Source organism: Bactrocera tryoni, unplaced genomic scaffold, assembly GCF_016617805.1.
Source record: "Bactrocera tryoni isolate S06 unplaced genomic scaffold, CSIRO_BtryS06_freeze2 scaffold_9, whole genome shotgun sequence".
NCBI lineage: Eukaryota > Metazoa > Arthropoda > Insecta > Diptera > Tephritidae > Bactrocera > Bactrocera tryoni.
Window position 1 is genome coordinate 254,279 of NW_024396545.1, and position 18,233 is coordinate 272,511.

At 35.9% G+C, this 18,233-nt stretch overlaps 1 protein-coding gene across 1 annotated transcript; it reads right to left on the reverse strand.

The window, feature by feature from the left end:
- Window positions 1–2,513: 2,513 nt before the first annotated feature.
- On the reverse strand, window positions 2,514–14,269 carry LOC120782025. Its single transcript, XM_040114182.1, has 4 exons — window positions 13,898–14,269; window positions 4,280–4,886; window positions 3,030–4,201; window positions 2,514–2,529 (listed from the first exon to the last, which is right to left on the reverse strand). The coding sequence occupies exons 1-4, from the start codon at window positions 14,260–14,262 to the stop codon at window positions 2,514–2,516; spliced, it is 2,160 nt and encodes a 719-aa protein (XP_039970116.1). The 5' UTR covers window positions 14,263–14,269.
- Window positions 14,270–18,233: the final 3,964 nt, after the last annotated feature.

An 18,233-nucleotide genomic window follows, 5' to 3' on the forward strand; every position in this document is an offset into this window, starting at 1 on the left:
TCCGAAAAAAAAAATTCTAAATATTGTTTATTTACAATTAATACATATATTATTGTGCAGTGAGCGTGATAAAAATTAATAACTGAACATTACTGAATGTTACAAAGTTTTAAAATAGTGGCATAGATAGTAAGTATTTGTTTTTTATTTATATTACATGCTTTTCAAAACAATAGTGAATACTCAATCGTATATTTTATAATAGATCGAATTTGAAAGTTAGAATGTAATAGTAAAATTTAATAATATAAATCATTCATTATGATATAAAGGTTAGTTATTAATATTAGTAATATTTGTTGTTACAGCCTCGTATAAAAATGGGTGAACCATCGAATAGTGATAATATAAGTAATAATTGCCCCATTTGTGACAAAATCGGATGTAGTTTTGAATCAATCTCTGAACGAGGAGATATTATAAAAGTCACTAGAGGAATATCAACACTGAAAGCTGCTTCTGCGGAAAGAGCAGATGGACTTTTTCAGTATTTGAGGTTTTAATAATGTAGTCACACACTTGTTATACGGATTCATTGACTGTCCCTGGGTTCCGAGATTTTACTATTTTTATGCCTTACGGCGCTCCACTATAACCAACGAACATACTCTTGCTTTATACGATGCCAGTGATCAAAATGAAGTATGAATGTATGTAAAAAGTGATTATAACGTTTATTAACAAATGTTGTTTATAATTAAGTTACAATTAATTGAAAATGAATGAATGAACTAAAGAATAGAAAAATATTGATCAGCTGCGTTTGCCAACTTCTTCGCTAACTGTCCTCACCAACTGTGTTCACCAACTGTATTTTGCCAACTGCGTTCGGCAACTGTATTCGCCAACTGTCGCTACTTCTTGAGATGTGAAGTTGGTTGCTGCTTGCCAGCCTCACGCAGGGTTTTGCCAACATTACATTCGGTCATCCTGCTCGTCATCTGTCTCAGATGACAAATCTTCATCAACTTCGAAATGTGTTCAGAGCTTCATATTATCAACACTAGAGGATGTAACCTTCGGTCCCATAAAATCTGCTGCTTTTTCGACAGAGTACCTCCCATTGCGTTTGATTTCAATGACTTTATAAGGTCCATTAAATTTGTTCGATAACTTTTTATTTGAAAACTGAGTTACTTTTATTGCGACCAAATCGCCTTTTTGGTATTCTGAACTGCGTTTTCGTTTTTGTCAAAATTTCTTTTATACGCTTCTTGAGCTTTCTGAATATTTGCTCTGCATTCTTCTCTCATTGTACGACGATCTTCTTGGAATACCTCCAACAATTCTTCTTGGAGTAGTTTTATAATGTCACTAGACATTTCGCTTTTCATCTTTACTCCAAACATAATTTCGTAGGGTGTAAATTTTGTTGAGGAGTGAACGTGCGCGTTTATAGCTTTTTGTACCATAGCTGCATACTGGTACCACTTAGCTGGATCATTAGCCGACAACTTAGACAACATAGAAAGAATTACTCTATTGACTCTTTCGATTTGCCCATTGCCTCTAGGAACACCTGTTGTTATTTTTATATGCCCAATTTTATTTTCGTTACAAAATTCTTTAAATAAATTCGACAAAAATGCTGCGCCTTTATCGCTGATAATACGTTGCGGGTTTCCAAAAATGGTGACCATGTACTCAAATGCTTTATTACCTCTTGAGTGTCTGTTGTTTTGGTCGGAAATAGCCAAACGAATTTAGAAAAACCATCAACTATTGCGAAAATATACTTATAGTTCTTCGACGTAGAATCCAAGATACCCAAATGATCGACATGGATAGTTGCCAGTGGGTAGTCACCCTTATTTATGCAATGTAAAAATTCTTCCTGCCTTCCTGCTTTGCGATTGTGTACTATGCACTCAACGCAGTTTGATATGTGCTGCTTCACCTTCTTTTCTAAATGTGCTATGAAAAAATCTTGTTGGATCGCGTGCATCGTCTTCTGCGAGTTCATATGACCAAAATTGTGTACGTTTCGTATAATTTCTTTCTCCATATTTCTCGGTACTATCAATAGCTCTTGACCCTTCCCTTGTTTATATAACACTCCGTTTTTCATTACGTAATCTGCGTATGGTTTATCGTCGAGAATTGCAGTTATCGCTTTTAGATGCTCATCATTTTGTTGCGCCTTCTGAATTTGTACTTGTATCTGCGATATAACAACCATAACCGGATAACGACTTAAGCTGCCAACATGCTTCATTCTCTCTCCTGATCGATGTTCAATATTAAAGTGGAAATCTTGTAGATACATAAGCCACTGAACCACTTCTCGGGGTACATCTTTTTCCGTGGCAGTCTGCTTAAATGCCGAACAATCGGTTACTATGTCAAATTGAATTCCCATTAAATAGTGACGCAACCTCTTCGTTGCCAAGTACGCAGCTTTCACTTCGAGAAAGTAACTATGTAACCTTTCTTCTTGAGGTGAGGTCTTTCGACTCCAATAAAATACGGGATGCCACTTTCCTTCGTGCTCTTGTACTAATGTCGCACCAAACCTATACTTCGATGCATCTACGTGAAGTTGAGTTTTAGCATTCTGCTTAAAAATTTTCAAAACAGGCTCTTGCGTAAGAGCTGACTTCAAATCAAGTATTGCTTTTTGCTGCGATGGACCAATCTGAAATTCTGCTTCTTTCTTCAGTAACTGTGTTAATGGCCTAGCTATGATGGCATAATTTTGAACAAACTTCCTAAAATATCCCGTCAAACCTAAGAAAGCTTGAACGCCTCTGATATTTTTAGGCACAATAAAATTTTTAACAGCTTTAATTTTATCTCTTCCAGGCCATACACTACCATTATGAATTTCATGACCCAAAAAACTAATTTTATCTTTTGGAAACATGCATTTGGACCATTTTATTTCTAAACCGAAACTTTGCGCCTTCTGCAGAACCATTTTTACATTCTTCAAACATTCGTCCGCTGTCTGTCCGAAAACAACAATATCGTCTACATATAACTCCATGATACCGTCGTTTATCATCTGCCGAAAAATATAGTTTACGTACCGCATGAACACTGCTGGCGAGTTACAAAATCCAAACGGTGCCTTAGCAAATTCAAATAAACCTTCTCTAGTTAAAAATGCTGTATATTTCTGACTACTTTCTTCAATCGGCACGTGAAAGAACCCATTTTTGAGGTCCATAACCGTAAAGAATTTCGCTGATTGCATCTTCTCTAACACTTCATCGATGATTGGAACAGGGAAACGATCTTTTAACACAGCAGCATTTAGTTTACGATAGTCTATGCAAACACGATAACTTCCATCTTTTTTCCTTGCAAGAACAACTTTACTGGCTATGTTTGCGTTGGATTCATGAACTATTCCAAGTTTTAACCACTCGTCCACTTGACTCTTGACAACGTCACGCTCTGCTGCACATAATCGGGTCGGACTTTCATTGAAATTAATAAAATCGTCTTTTGGTATTATTTTCAGCTGAATAGGATGTTCAATCGGACTAACTACAGGATTGTATTCATTAATTAATTTATTAACATCATTTCTATATTGAGGCGGAACATCAATTTCTGGCACTTTTACTATAATATTGTATACGCATTTTAATTCGACCTCTTCTTGTACATTTGTCTTATCGGAGAAAAAATATCCCTTAACATTAAACTCTAATTGGAAACGCTGAATGAAATCATATCCGACAATAACTTCGTTGTTTATTTTATGATCGGCTACGACAAGAAATGAATGCTCAGTTTTTATATTATCAACTTCAACTTTTAACGATAACGCACCTTTCGCCGCAATCGCAACATTTCCCAAACCATACAATTTCGCAAAACTTTTTTGTAGGCTGTGATTGCCAAAATTTTTTTCATAAACACATTGCTGCATAAGTGACACATCTGCACCTGTGTCTATCAAACATGATATGTACTTGTTGCTAATTCGCATTTGCTTACTTCGTTTATCACTTGTTAGCATGTTCACCGTTCTCTTCTGATATTCACAATTTTTTGCGATATGACCATTGCCGTTGCATTTAAAGCATTTTGTTTCTGCCTTACATTCTGCACGTATGTGTGTAGATGACCCACAATTGAAACAATGTCTACTTACTGCGCGATTTTCGCCCTCATCGTCTTTAACATTTTGCGCAAGCTTCGTGTAGTTTCGCTTTTGTACTGCGCTGCTGCTGCTCTTGTAACTCATTTGCTGTATAATCCCGAAACGCTCTTTTAGTTCTTTAAATGTCTTAGAACTATACAATGGATATTTCAGATCTTCACGCACCTTAATTCCGTCCACAATGTATCGAATAACTACTTCGTCTTCTATCGACCCCAGTGCTGCCAGCTTCCTCATTTGCAGAATATATTCGTAAAAGTTCTCGTCGTTTTTCTTTTGCCTTTGCATTAACTTCTGATGTATGTCAGCACTGTTGAACTTTATGTCGAATTCCTCTTTGAGCGCTTCGCACAAAGAATCGAAGTTCGAAACACTCACTGTTTCTAGGAAGAGTTTTGCCGTTCCTCTCATTTTATTCCTCGCATTTACATATTTCTGCTTTTCGGTAAGCTCATATGCGTCAGCATTCTCGTTGAAGTTTTCCAACCACTTTCCAATAGGAATTGTCACGCCATCGTATTCTGGAACAATTTTTTCGAATTGGTCGACTGACACGTTTTTGCCTGAGTTCAGCATTTTTAATAGCTCTACCAGATCGCTTGAATTTATTCCACTATCACACACGTTCGAGTTCTGATTTTCGACTTTTTCCTCTGTTTTCTCCATTTCGATCAACTTTAATGAAAATGTGTTCTCTTTTACCAACTCTGGATCAACTTTTTCAGCTTCAAATAGATTTTTTCCTGCTACTTCCTTCTTCTTTTTGCTCGATCTGCATACAGGCATCGTTCTTACAACTTATCCGTTAATAGGTTGAGCTTGAACGACTGAACGTTTGAGCGGTTTTTAGGTTGAGCCCCCTTGTAAAAAGTGATTATAACGTTTATTAACAAATGTTGTTTATAATTAAGTTACAATTAATTGAAAATGAATGAATGAATTAAAGAATAGAAAAATATTGATCAGCTGCGTTTGCCAACTTCTTCGCTAACTGTCTTAACCAACTGTGTTCACCAACTGTATTTTGCCAACTGTGTTCGGCAACTGTATTCGCCAACTGTCGCTACTTCTTGAGATGTGAAGTTGGTTGCTGCCAGCCTCACGCAGGGTGTTGCCAACATTACATGTATGGCGCCCGATGTGCTATTATAGTCGCCATCACACTAGATCTTATCACAGTTATGAGCTTGAAGTTCTGGCTGTTGTTGAAACATTTAGAAAAGGCATCTTCTTACTGGGGAAAAATTTGGAAAGCGTAACCGATTGATCTACGATTTCTCATGTTTAAGGCCATACGGAAAGAGCATTAAAAATAATACAAGATAAGAAGGGTACAAAGGACATTTTATACTTGCAGGCATCAAAGCCAGGGAAATACGTTAAGGTGTAAAATGTCAATCGGAGGACCAGAACCCAAGCAATTTTTATATGTGCATATTGGATTTTTGGAGTTTTTATTGGATTCAAACAATTTTTGGTCATAATTCTTGCAAGGTTGCATCTCGTTATAATAATTGCTTCTTGATTTTTGTACTGAAAACTAAACGAATCAAGTGTATTTTAAAATTGTGCTATTTGGGAAGTGGACGTGGTTGTAGTCCGATTTTGCCGATTTTTTCCCAATTTGATTTAAGAATGTAAGATAAATGCTACGATTTAAATTTTGTCGAAATCGGTTGGTCGGGTCCCGAGATATGGGATTTCATCAAAAGTGGACGGTGCTACCAACCAACTCCAATAAGTCTCTCTCATACCATGCCTCTGTTATATTTAGTTATTGAGTTAGTTTGGGTGTATTGAAAATTTGTTTGAGTCCTTCTATTGCCGGTTGTGATAGTTTTTTGGGTTCATCTTCTTTTTTCGAAAATTAAGGCGATCACTATTAAAATGAAAATTAGAGTGATACTGGTTCCATATTTGACTCTATTTTCTGCTTCTAACAGACTTACTTCTTTTGTATTATTCAGTTTAGTTTAGCTGTTTCAGCATTTCCGGCGAGAGGAATTCTTTTATGTTGGGTGGTGCGGTTCTTTCTTCGTTATAGAATTTTTTACCGTTGAAAACAATGGTTTGTTGGTATACAAAATGATGAATGTCACGTTTAAAAATGTAGATTCGTTGTTTATTGAAATTTCACCAATGTATTTGTTTAGTTTTAGTAGTATTCCAGTTCCCACTTCCTTTATATCGGGTGATTTTTTAAGAGCTTGATAACTTTTTTTTAAAAAAAAACGCATAAAATTTGCAAAATCTCATCGGTTCTTTATTTGAAACGTTAGATTGGTTCATGACATTTACTTTTTGAAGATAATTTCATTTAAATGTTGACCGCGGCTGCGTCTTAGGTGGTCCATTCGGAAAGTCCAATTTTGGGCAACTTTTTCGAGCATTTCGGCCGGAATAGCCCGAATTTCTTCGGAAATGTTGTCTTCCAAAGCTGGAATAGTTGCTGGCTTATTTCTGTAGACTTTAGACTTGACGTAGCCCCCACAAAAAATAGTCTAAAGGCGTTAAATCGCATGATCTTGGTGGCCAACTTACGGGTCCATTTCTTGAGATGAATTGTTCTCCGAAGTTTTCCCTCAAATGGCCATAGAATCGCGAGCTGTGTGGCATGTAGCGCCATCTTGTTGAAACCACATGTCAACCAAGTTCAGTTCTTCCATTTTTGGCAACAAAAGTTTGTTAGCATCGAACGATAGCGATCGCCATTCACCGTAACGTTGCGTCCAACAGCATCTTTGAAAAATACGGTCCAATGATTCCACCAGCGTACAAACCACACCAAACAGTGCATTTTTCGGGATGCATGGGCAGTTCTTGAACGGCTTCTGGTTGCTCTTCACCCCAAATGCGGCAATTTTGCTTATTTACGTAGCCATTCAACCAGAAATGAGCCTCATCGCTGAACAAAATTTGTCGATAAAAAGCGGATTTTCTGCCAACTTTTCTAGGGCCCATTCACTGAAAATTCGACGTTGTGGCAGATCGTTCGGCTTCAGTTCTTGCACGAGCTGTATTTTATACGGTTTTACACCAAGATCTTTGCGTAAAATCTTCCATGTGGTCGAATAACACAAACCCAATTGCTGCGAACGGCGACGAATCGACATTTCACGGTCTTCAGCCACACTCTCAGAAACAGACGCAATATTCTCTTCTGTACGCACTGTACGCATTCGTGTGGTTGGTTTAATGTCCAATAAAGTAAACTGAGTGCGAAACTTGGTCACAATCGCATTAATTGTTTGCTCACTTGGTCGATTATGTAGACCATAAATCGGACGTAAAGCGCGAAACACATTTCGAACCGAACACTGATTTTGGTAATAAAATTCAATGATTTGCAAGCGTTGCTCGTTAGTAAGTCTATTCATGATGAAATGTCAAAGCATACTGAGCATCTTTCTCTTTGACACCATGTCTGAAATCCCACGTGATCTGTCAAATACTAATGCATGAAAATCCTAACCTCAAAAAAATCACTCGATATAACCCTGGCCGAGCCCATACTCGGGGCGACTTTAGTACTTTTGCATAATACTCCTTTAAAAATAAATCTTGATCGAACCAATACCCGGGGTAACCTACATAAGTACACTCAGTCCTTTTTTTACGCGACCTCTTTTTACGCTATTTCACTTTAACGCGGTTATTTCCTTTTTTTACGCGAGTTTCTCACTTTAACGCGATTGCTTTTTTTCGTTTTTTGCTTGGTCTTAAACTTGCAGCAGAACGTGCACGAATTTTTCAAAAAGAATTGAGTGTATGCATGTTAAGATATAAAGAACTACATCGGAATTTATTGGGTCTAAAAAGAAGCATTCAAACAAAATTAACTGAGTTTATGGTGCAAACTCAGTCGGAGACGCTAATGCCCGGTTTCACAGTCCATACTTAAGTTGTGCCTAAATAAAATCTTAGCTAAGTATTGTTGCAAACTGAGTGGTCGTTTGCGTTTCACAGTCAATGCACAATTTCTATAAAATTTTATTATGATATATGGCAACGTTATGGGCAACATATGTTTTACAAATGTCATTCATAAAAATATGTTTGAAATATTTAAATTATAACAGACAATACATAAATTTGCGAGGAAAATTATATCAAAATTGATGAAAACAACAAAAGAACCCCAAATTTCATCACTAGCGAGTCGGAGCACCTATGGGAACTGAAGGAAAAGTATAAGCTGTTATTGAGTGCAAACGAACGGACACATGCCCTACGCTACGAAAGATGTCGCTGAAAATTCAAAGCAAATTCAAAACAAAAATCAGCTGTTATTTAAGCACTGCTTAGAGTCTCCCCTTTTCAGTACTTAAGCATTACATAAGTATGAACTGTAAAACAATATTTTTCTGTTTTATCTTAAGTACAACATAAGTATGGACTGTGAAACCGGGCCTAAGTCAATCAGAACATCATTCCATAGTTCTTACTATTGATTCTGATACAAATTCTAGTGATATCAGTGCCGGCCATCAAAATAAGCGGCTAAAAATAATTTAAACTACGGATAATGACAGTGATTAAACAGCATTCAACGGTTTTCTTCAATAAATCTACCTATTTTCTACTTTCTTCTCGTTTTATCCTGTTATGCTTTTGTAAATTTCGTATCCATTTAACAGGATTACGACTTCTTTTTCTCCCAATAATGTGTTTGTTGGGTTTGTACTATTGCAATCCGATGAATCCGAGGAACACGATAAACGTCTTCTTAACCCAGAATTTCTGGTGATAAATCGTATTGAAGAAACACTGCTTTCCTCACTCACGTTATTAGTCTCACTCATTTTGATTGTAACGGTATAATATTTATTTGCTTAAAAAAAGTTTGGGAGTAATGTTGAAAAGGCTAATAGAGAATTCCGCTCCTCCCTTCCTTAGTTATAAAAAAAATATGTCAAAATTTAAGCTCGTAGAAATCAGCCATTATTTTTTGATTTCATTTGAACAATGTTGCCATTGCTAAATACGCATATACATATAATTTTGTACACATCTAAGTTTTCAGTTACAGTTTTCGAAAATATAAAATATCAAAACTGAAATCAAACTGTAAAAAATAATTTATATATTTATAAAAAATAGCATTTGTCTCCGCTTTTGAGTTAGTTTAAGAATTCTACTATCTACTATTAGAAGTACACAGTAACATACTGCGTGCGAGTTCACTGCTACATATACTAATTGTGCTTCTCTTTATCTGTTTACCGATGCGATTTTGTTACGAATATTATTGAGGGGAAGAGAACATCTTCGGCCGTTTAAAAACAAATAAGCGTCGATGCACGGCCAGCATAGATACGACGTTACTGAAACGATTTATCTTAGAGTATGGAGTTAATCGAAATGGCTTCTGAAATTAATTACTTATTATTCAGTTGCCAAAAATAATTGCCATTTAACGGTGCTAATATTTATTATTCAGGAAAGTTATTATAAATATAAAAAGTTATGACTATACTTTGACACTTAAACTTAAGATTTTTCAAAAAGTGGAGTTAATTGATGTGTTTATTGAGCGGCTCATATATGAATTCAAAAATCAAATAATTATAAAAAAATCAAGCGAACCACAGTTAATACATTCATCGTCATTTCACAACAAAAATTGATTTAATTGGAACATTGAAACAAATAATAAATCCAAATATCACAACAGCTGTCCACACGCAACTAGAATTAGTACGAAATACACGAAATTATAAATACTACATTTGACTCAGCGAAAAAGGTATTTTGCCAACATTTACTGAAAGACATCATAGTAGAGAAAGAACGAGATGAAATAATGAAACACACTCACGAAAGAACATATAGAGCGCAGAAAACAATACCAAAGAAATATTAGGAACATGCAATTGGCCAACTCTGAGAGAAGATACAAAGAAATTAGCAAAAATATGTGTGATATGCAAAGAAAATTAATATGAACGTGACCCAACAAAACAAGCATATGGAAAAACACCAATATCAATAGGCATAGGTACATCCATACAAATGAAGATACTTGTATTTCACATTAATAATACCACTTACTTAACAAGCACTGAAAAATATTCAAAATATGCATATATTAGGAAACTAGAAAACAAAAGAGAATTCCATAAGATTGTAGAAGAAGTTATCACTCAAATGTACCCATTCTGCTCACAACTCAAGACTGATAATGATTCTATATTTAAAAGTATCGCGTTACGAGCTTTATACGAAAAACTACATACATATACAACACCCCATGACTACCCCCAGCCATTCGACATCAAACGCTCAAAGAATAAAATATCAAACACTCCTCCTAGAAATCCATAGCGAATTATTAGATTTATTTTTAATTTTGCAAAGAATGGAGATTTCGATTCTGCAGCAATCAATATAGAAGAAATTGAAAGGATAATGAAAACCGAAAAACAAAACGTTCCAGTTATTAATGTTTTAGAATATGCAAGAATTCACATACTAAGAATGCAAGATAATATAAATATCCAATCACAGACAAATTATGCCAAACTTTCAAACTAACACCTTTAATGTGTAAACAAGGTAAATTACAATTAGACAACTTAGTCACTATAAGTAACAGTAATTACACTCTTGTACGAAACTGTAAAAACAATTTAAGCAAATAGATATGTATGTATGTAAACAGGAAAAGGAAGACAATTGTAATACAAGTGTACCCATATTACTAAACAAAGAAGCACATTGTAACATATTCCAAGAAAAGAACTATCCTGTAATAGGTTTAAGTCATGGTAACACTATAAACGACGGAACGCATAAAGTAAACAACGAAACCATAAAAGGAATTAACCTAGTTCAATTAAATTTATCTATAGAAATTGATTCCTAATATTATCATAACCAGAACAAAGAGGTAAAATGATTGCATTAGAAATTTAGAATTACAATCCAAATATCAATTTGACAACACTCAGAAATAAAACAAACTAATAATTACATTCACCCCATTCTTCTTCTTCTTTATTGGCGTAGACAACGCTAACGCAATTATAGCCGAGATAACAGCAGTGCGCCAGTCGTTTCTTCTTTTCGCTACGTTGCGCCAATTGGATATTTCAAGCGAAACCAAGTCCTTCTCCGCCTGGTCCTTCCAACGGGGTGGAGGTATTCCTCTTCCTCTACTTCCCCCGGCGGGAACTGCGTCGAATAGTTTCAGAGCTGGCCAGCGTAGCCTCTGTCTTTTAATTCGCTGAACTACATATGTCAATGTCGTCATATATCTCATACAGCTCATCGTTCCATCGAATGCGATATTCGCCGTGGCCAACGCGCAAAGGACAACAAATCTTTCGCAGAAATTTTCTGTCGAAAACTCGCAACGTCGACTCATCAGTTGTTGTCATCGTCCAAGCCTCTTCACAATATAGCAGGACGAGAATCAGGAATAAAGGGTTGTTAAACTTATTCCAGTGTGAGAGCGCCTCAAAATTAGCGTTTTTTATAACATTTTCCATTATGGCCAGATTGAACAAAATTACAATTTTTGGGCATTTAAATTCAAACACCCAACATTTAGTATGAATAAAAATTACTATATAGCGGTTATTTATTATATGGAGAAACTATTTAAATCTTTTGAAAGAATATTATAACAACTGACTTTTGTCCTTTCAATGCCCAATAATTGGATTTAAGCTTGTTAGCTCTCAATCATTAAACGTTTTTAATCATTTTTCATTGAAAATAAAACTATGATGCTTCAAATTACAAAACGTTTCATCAAATATCTTTAAATTTTACAAATTTATTTAATTTTCATTTTTAAAAGTGGTCTTGAACGATGCAACAAATCCCTCCGTTTACATATTTTTTTGGTAAGATTTCAATCTGGCCATCGCTCGTTTCCAATTGCTAAACGTCAAAACCTCCTGAACTCGATCAACTGTCAAAGTTTAGGTGGTTTTGACGTTTAGCAATTGCTCTCTCACTTCCAGTGAGAGAGGAGTTTAACATCTCTTTATCTCTGACGAGAATTATGAGTGACTTATAGTGTTTGGTTTTTGTTCGTCGAGAGAGGACTTTACTTCTCAATGGCCTACTCAGTCTGAAGTAGCACCTGTTGGCAAGAGTTATCCTGCGTTGGCTGACATTGTTGGTGGTGTTCACACTGGTTCCCAGATAGACGAAATTATCTAAGTTATGACTGTCAACACTAACCAAGTCACGAGTGCGACGACTGTTTGTTTGATGACAGGAGATATTTCGACTTTTCCTCGTTCACTGCCATACCTATCTGCTTCCTTGTCCAGTCAGGAGAAAGCCGCGGGTGTCGATGATACTCTGTTCACTCTTATAAAAAAATTTACCTGCTCGATTAAGTTCTGCAGCTCGAATTATTTTCTCCAGCAGCAGAGTGAAGAAGTCGCACGATAGAGAGTCGCCTTGTCTGAAACCTCGTTTGGTACCGAACGGCTCGGAGAGGTCCTTCCCGATCCTGACGGAGCTTTTCGTGTTGTTCAACGTCAGTTTACACAGCCGTATTAGTTTTGCGGGGATACCAAATTCAGACATCGCGGCATAAAGGCAGCTCCTTTTCGTGCTGTCGAAAGCAGCTTCGAAATCGATGAAGCGGTGGTGTGTGTCGATTCTCCTTTCACAAGTCTTTTCTAAAATTTTTAGCATGGTGAATATCTGGGCAGTTGTTGACTCGCCAGGTATAAGGCCACACTGATAGGACCCAATCAGTTTGTTGACGGTGTGCTTTAAGCTTTCGCACAATACGCAATACGGCAATGGAACGTCTTCTCCATCATAATCTATTGGGGAATCAGGTTCGCCTTCTTCTGGCGTTGTACTTTCACTGCCATTCAGCAGGCTGAAGAAGTGTTGCCTAAGTAATTTCAGTATGCTCTGGCCAACAGTTGCTAGATCACCTCTGGGCGTCCTACAAGAGTATGCTTCGGTCTTGAAACCTTCTGTTAGCCGAATAATCTTGGTTGCAACAAGATAATGGTCCGAGTCAATGTTAGGACCTCGTAGCGCACGCACGTCCACAATACTGGATACGTGTCTTCCGTCTATCACAACATGATCGATCTGGTTGGTGGTTTCTCGATCCGGTAACAGCGAGGTGGCTCTATGAATTTTCTTATGCTGGAATCTAGTATTACAGATAACCATATTTCGGGCCCTGGCGAAGTCGATCAGCCTCAACCCATTTGGGGATGTTTCGTTATGGAGGCTGAATTTACCGACCGTAGTGCCAAAGATACCTTCTTTGTCCACCCTAGCGTTAAAGTCGCCAAGCACGATTTTTATATCGTGGCGGGGCAGCTCTCATAGGTGCGCTCCAAGCGCTCATAGAAGGCATCTTTGGTCCCATCGTCTCACTGTGGTCGCCCCCATAGGCCAAAAATAAAAAAATCAAGTTAAAGTTTTCGCTAAAAATGTGCCAACACTGTCTCATAATAGCTCACACTTTTTTAATCTGCTGTTATTGTTGTTTTGTTCCAGCTGTACTCTGCAAGAATAACTGTTTAACAAAGAGCAAAACATTTTATTGGTTTTCAATGCGTTGCAGTCAGTGGCGAACGCAGGAAAAAAATGTGGGGGGGGTTTTAGGTAAAAAGACAAGGTTTCATTATTTCATTCACAAATTGAAGTCTTATCTTCTTTTATTTTCAGCGTTCACTTGAAGCGACAGATATAGGGATTGTTGCTCCAATCTTTGAAAAAGGATGCACCAGTTCCTGAAAATATATTCAAAATTTTAGTTAGAAAATATAATCTGAAGAAAAGATTTTTAACCTTTTCCACATTATAAATTCAGCGCGATCTTCTACATCAGCGGACCATTGCTTTTCTAAAACACGAACAGTCTCCTGCATCTCAATAACGTCAAGATTTATGCATTTATTTGGCAAAATGTTTTCAATTTTGGAAAGCAGCTCTCGATGTTTTAAAAATCGTTCATTGATTTGGTCCAAAAAATTATCTAAAAACGGTATATAAATTGATCTGCGGTAATATTCTTCCGGTTCGCCTTCATAATTGTCGCGATTAGTTTGCCGCTTCGCCAAACGCGGAATTTTGATTTCTAAATCTAATTCTGCGGCTATTGTTTTAACTGATTCAAAAATTAGTTTAAACGATTGTTCAGAATCATTACGCATTTCACTAATTTCAGCATACAAATTATTCGCATAAGCAACGCAGCTGCTCAAATCACAGTCTATTTGCTGCAAACATAGGCTTCTGTGTTTTGATAATGCAAAAATTGGCTTTAGTACGCACGTACGCACGTACGCACATACTTCATTTGTTCTATTCTCATTCACGCTCTAATCATTAGTGACAAGTGTTGCCGCGAGCTAAAAAAATTAAGTATATGTTGCCAAGCAAAAAAAGTATCAAAAAGTATCAAAAGCACAACCGTTGTTTTAAAAATTTTCATTTGAAAAACAAATAATAAGTAAAGTTGTGTATCTAATTCAGACTAGTTTTTTCTGGTTGTTTTTATTAAAAATAGAGACATTTTAGTTAAGACACTCAAGTATTTTTTTGCAAATAGCATAATTTTTTTTAATTTAAATTTATTTCACAACAGTTTGCTCATGGAACGAAAACTGAAAGTCATAATAAATGATTTTTATTTTCCCTGTATTATGATTAAAAATAAACTCTAAAAAAAATAATAGAAACCTTATTGGTGATTTTTCAGTTCAGAACTAATTTTCAAAAGAAGTCCATTTTCGACTCACAATTCCCCTTAAATCTAAAAAAAATCCAGTTCAGCAGCCACAGAGTTATAAGGCATCATCTCATTACTCATAACTCATTACTTTGAAGCAAATTAAAAAAATGTCTCTGTCCAGATTACATTTTTCTGGGGTTTTTAATTGGCCTATATTCCCACAACTTTTTAATACTATCCAGATGCAATAGGTTTGTTTTAGTTTAACATTTTCATATTTTAAAAAAATTAAATTCTATCAGCAGAAAAGTATCAAAATAGGCCGTTTGTGAACAAAAAAGTATCAAATTACAAAATTTAGAAAAAAAGTATCAAAAAAGATACAATTGTATCATCGTCGGCAGAAAGATTGCTTTGAAAACAACAAATTACAATTTTTCAAATGACTATGTAGAATGAAATTCTACTGTTTAAAAATTCAATTACTTTGGGGTTTTAATTTAACCCAACAACCCCCTGCGTTAGCCCCTGGTTGCAGTGTAAGCAACGTGCAAGTGAGGCTTTAAAACAAAAAATTAAAACAATTAAAAAAAAGATAAGACGAATTATGGAAGTATTTAATATTGTAAATAAAGGTATGAACTATTATATTTAATTATATTTATGGACTCAAAATGTTGTGTTAGTTTTTATTAATTAACTTAATTTTTGTAATGTAAAATTGGGTTGTATTAAAAATTTATACGTAAACAAAATTTTCACTTAGACTTTTAGTTGTGAATTTAATCGAAGTTAACGATCAAACTTATATCGGAATATAAGCCAATATTTACAGATTATATAAAGAAAATTCTAGCTGCTAGTTTTTGCTAGCCGCTGCGTAACCTTGAACAGAACAACGTGGTCTCGCCGCTTTTGAGCATTTTTTTCGTTTGTGTAATTGTGCTTTATGTGATGTGTGTTGTTAATATCGTGATTGTCCTTGTGCGTTTTTTTGTGTTGTTCTTTGATTCCGTTCATTTGTTAATTTTCTTTTCTTAAGTTATTTATAACTTTTAATTATATTATGCTTTACTTTTTATATAGGAGCTTCTTATGAATGCGAAGTAAGCCGTATTTATATATATAATAAGTGGTGTTCAGTGACAGGTAAAAATCCAGTCAAGATTAAATTATTTCACAAGGAATTATTTCAATCTGTGAAATCGAAAATAGAGAATGATGGCTGTATAATGAAAGCGGAATATTTGGATCAATTGGAAAAAAGCGTTAATTACTGCTGCAAGAGGATTGCAATATTTTGGAGAGACTGCAAACGAAATAAAACATTCGTTTTGGAAAAGTATTCCGATTGGCTTTCGAAAAATGAATCGTTTTCATTCAATTCCGATCTACACACTTCACCTGTGCGAACAATAGTTTGGAAGACAGCCACCTATTTGTCACGTCACAAGAAAAAGGCAAACAGAATTTCGCTTGAAAAATGGGATTGATTGTCGATAAGCCGAAAGATTGGTCAGTAATCCTGGGTTATCTTCGGAAATTACAGGCCTAGATAAAGACCTTATTGAAAGATGTGCAACAATATTGCAAACACTCTATTCAGGATACAAAATTAATGTTGAAAAATTTAGGACATTTGCACTCCAAATAGCCTTTGATTTAACAAGGACATATTAATGGTATTACCTTCCGCCTACTGTTCATAAGATTTTAATTCATGGACCATCCATAATTGAAAACGCTCTGTTGTCGATTGAGGAATTGTTGGAGGAAGCTGCTGAGTCAAGAAATAAGGACATAAAAAAATTTCGTCTGCAGCATACAAAGGAAAATTTCTCGAGTAGCAACAAATCAAGACCTACTAAAGCGTCTACTCCTTTCATCGGATCCTTTCATAACGGGACAACGAAAGATACCACCTAAAATGAAGTAAATTTTTAATAAATATTTGTATGATCTTTTAGTATAATATATTATACAATAATATGCTTAGTACTTGTTAAAATTACAAACAAATGCATTATTCTGTGATATGGGGACTTACGAGCAGGGGGTGTAACTTGAGGAGTGAGTTGAATGTGAACGATATTTTATATTTATTTATTCATTTATATTTTTATAGAATTTCGGAAAAAATTTAGAATTTTAATCTCCACTAGAAGTATTTTTGGCCGCTCGCTCCATATAAGCCCGACCACTGTGCATCATTCTCTTCCCTCGCGGCATGGGCGCAGATCAGCGATATGTCGAAGAACTTCACTTTGATGCGGATTGTGGCTAGACGTTCATCCATTGGTGTGAATGACAGTACTCGGCGACGGAGTCTCTCTCCCACCACGAATCCCACAACGAATTTGCGCTCCTTTATTTGGCCACTTTAGTAAATGCCACAAGGAGCTACCCACCTCTGTCCTTGTTCCGTCCATCGCAGCTTGGCAACGGCACCTTCCTAATTAAGGAGGGTGCTTGCTCTTTAATAGTAATCCCAATGCGTTAGCGTGCATATCAATAAAAGGGGGGTCACTCATCCGTGACTGTTGTCTTCCTTTTCAGTGGTAAAATTTTTTACGTGGCTGGGGCGGGTCCCAAGCCCAGCACACAAGACTATTCGAACTATTAACCCTGGTGAGGGGGATGCTTCGCTTTTTTACTTCAGGTCGCCTTCTAACGAGTGGATAAATAGTTCTAAGACCGGAAGTCGTGAGCTGCTTGAGCCATATATAAAATAATCGTTTGTGGCTATTCCCAAGTGAATGGTAGTCAGGAGAACTTTTCTCACTTGCAGAACTTTTACACACAACCCATCCTCCAATTGGTTATATTATATTTGATTAGTTTTTACATATTTTGAGTTTTTTCGGTGTTATATGTGGATAGTCATTATAACAATGGTTTTGAATGAAAGGGAATATACAAGAGACACCAATCACAGAAGAAGCAGGGTATATTGTAGTTCAGCTAGGAGAAGTAGAGATAGTACGGTTTGTATACTATATACTATTTTACATATAATTAAACCAAAACAGATAATGGAAGTGGTTGATAAGATTAAGGAAAATATTATACCTATAAATATCGGGTGATTTTTTAAGAGCTTGATAACTTTTTAAAAAAAAAAAACGCATAAAATTTGCAAAATCTCATCGGTTCTTTATTTGAAACGTTAGATTGGTTCATGACATTTACTTTTTGAAGATAATTTCATTTAAATGTTGACCGCGGCTCGCGTCTTAGGTGGTCCATTCGGAAAGTCCAATTTTGGGCAATCTTTTTCGAGCATTTCGGCCGGAATAGCCCGAATTTCTTCGGAAATGTTGTCTTCCAAAGCTGGAATAGTTGCTGGCTTATTTCTGTAGACTTTAGACTTGACGTAGCCCCACAAAAAATAGTCTAAAGGCGTTAAATCGCATGATCTTGGTGGCCAACTTACGGGTCCATTTCTTGAGA

What these genes read in the sequence shown, in the direction of transcription:
- LOC120782025 (XM_040114182.1), bottom strand. Translation starts at nt 14,262, where the DNA reads ATGCGTAATGATTCTGAACAATCGTTTAAACTAATTTTTGAATCAGTT. An exon ending in GAATTTATAATGTGGAAAAG is followed by an intron (nt 4,887 to 13,897) that starts GTTAAAAATCTT and finishes GCCTGTATGCAG; the next exon opens with ATCGAGCAAAAAGAAGAAGG. An exon ending in ACATTGTGGACGGAATTAAG is followed by an intron (nt 4,202 to 4,279) that starts GTGCGTGAAGAT and finishes GGGATTATACAG; the next exon opens with CAAATGAGTTACAAGAGCAG.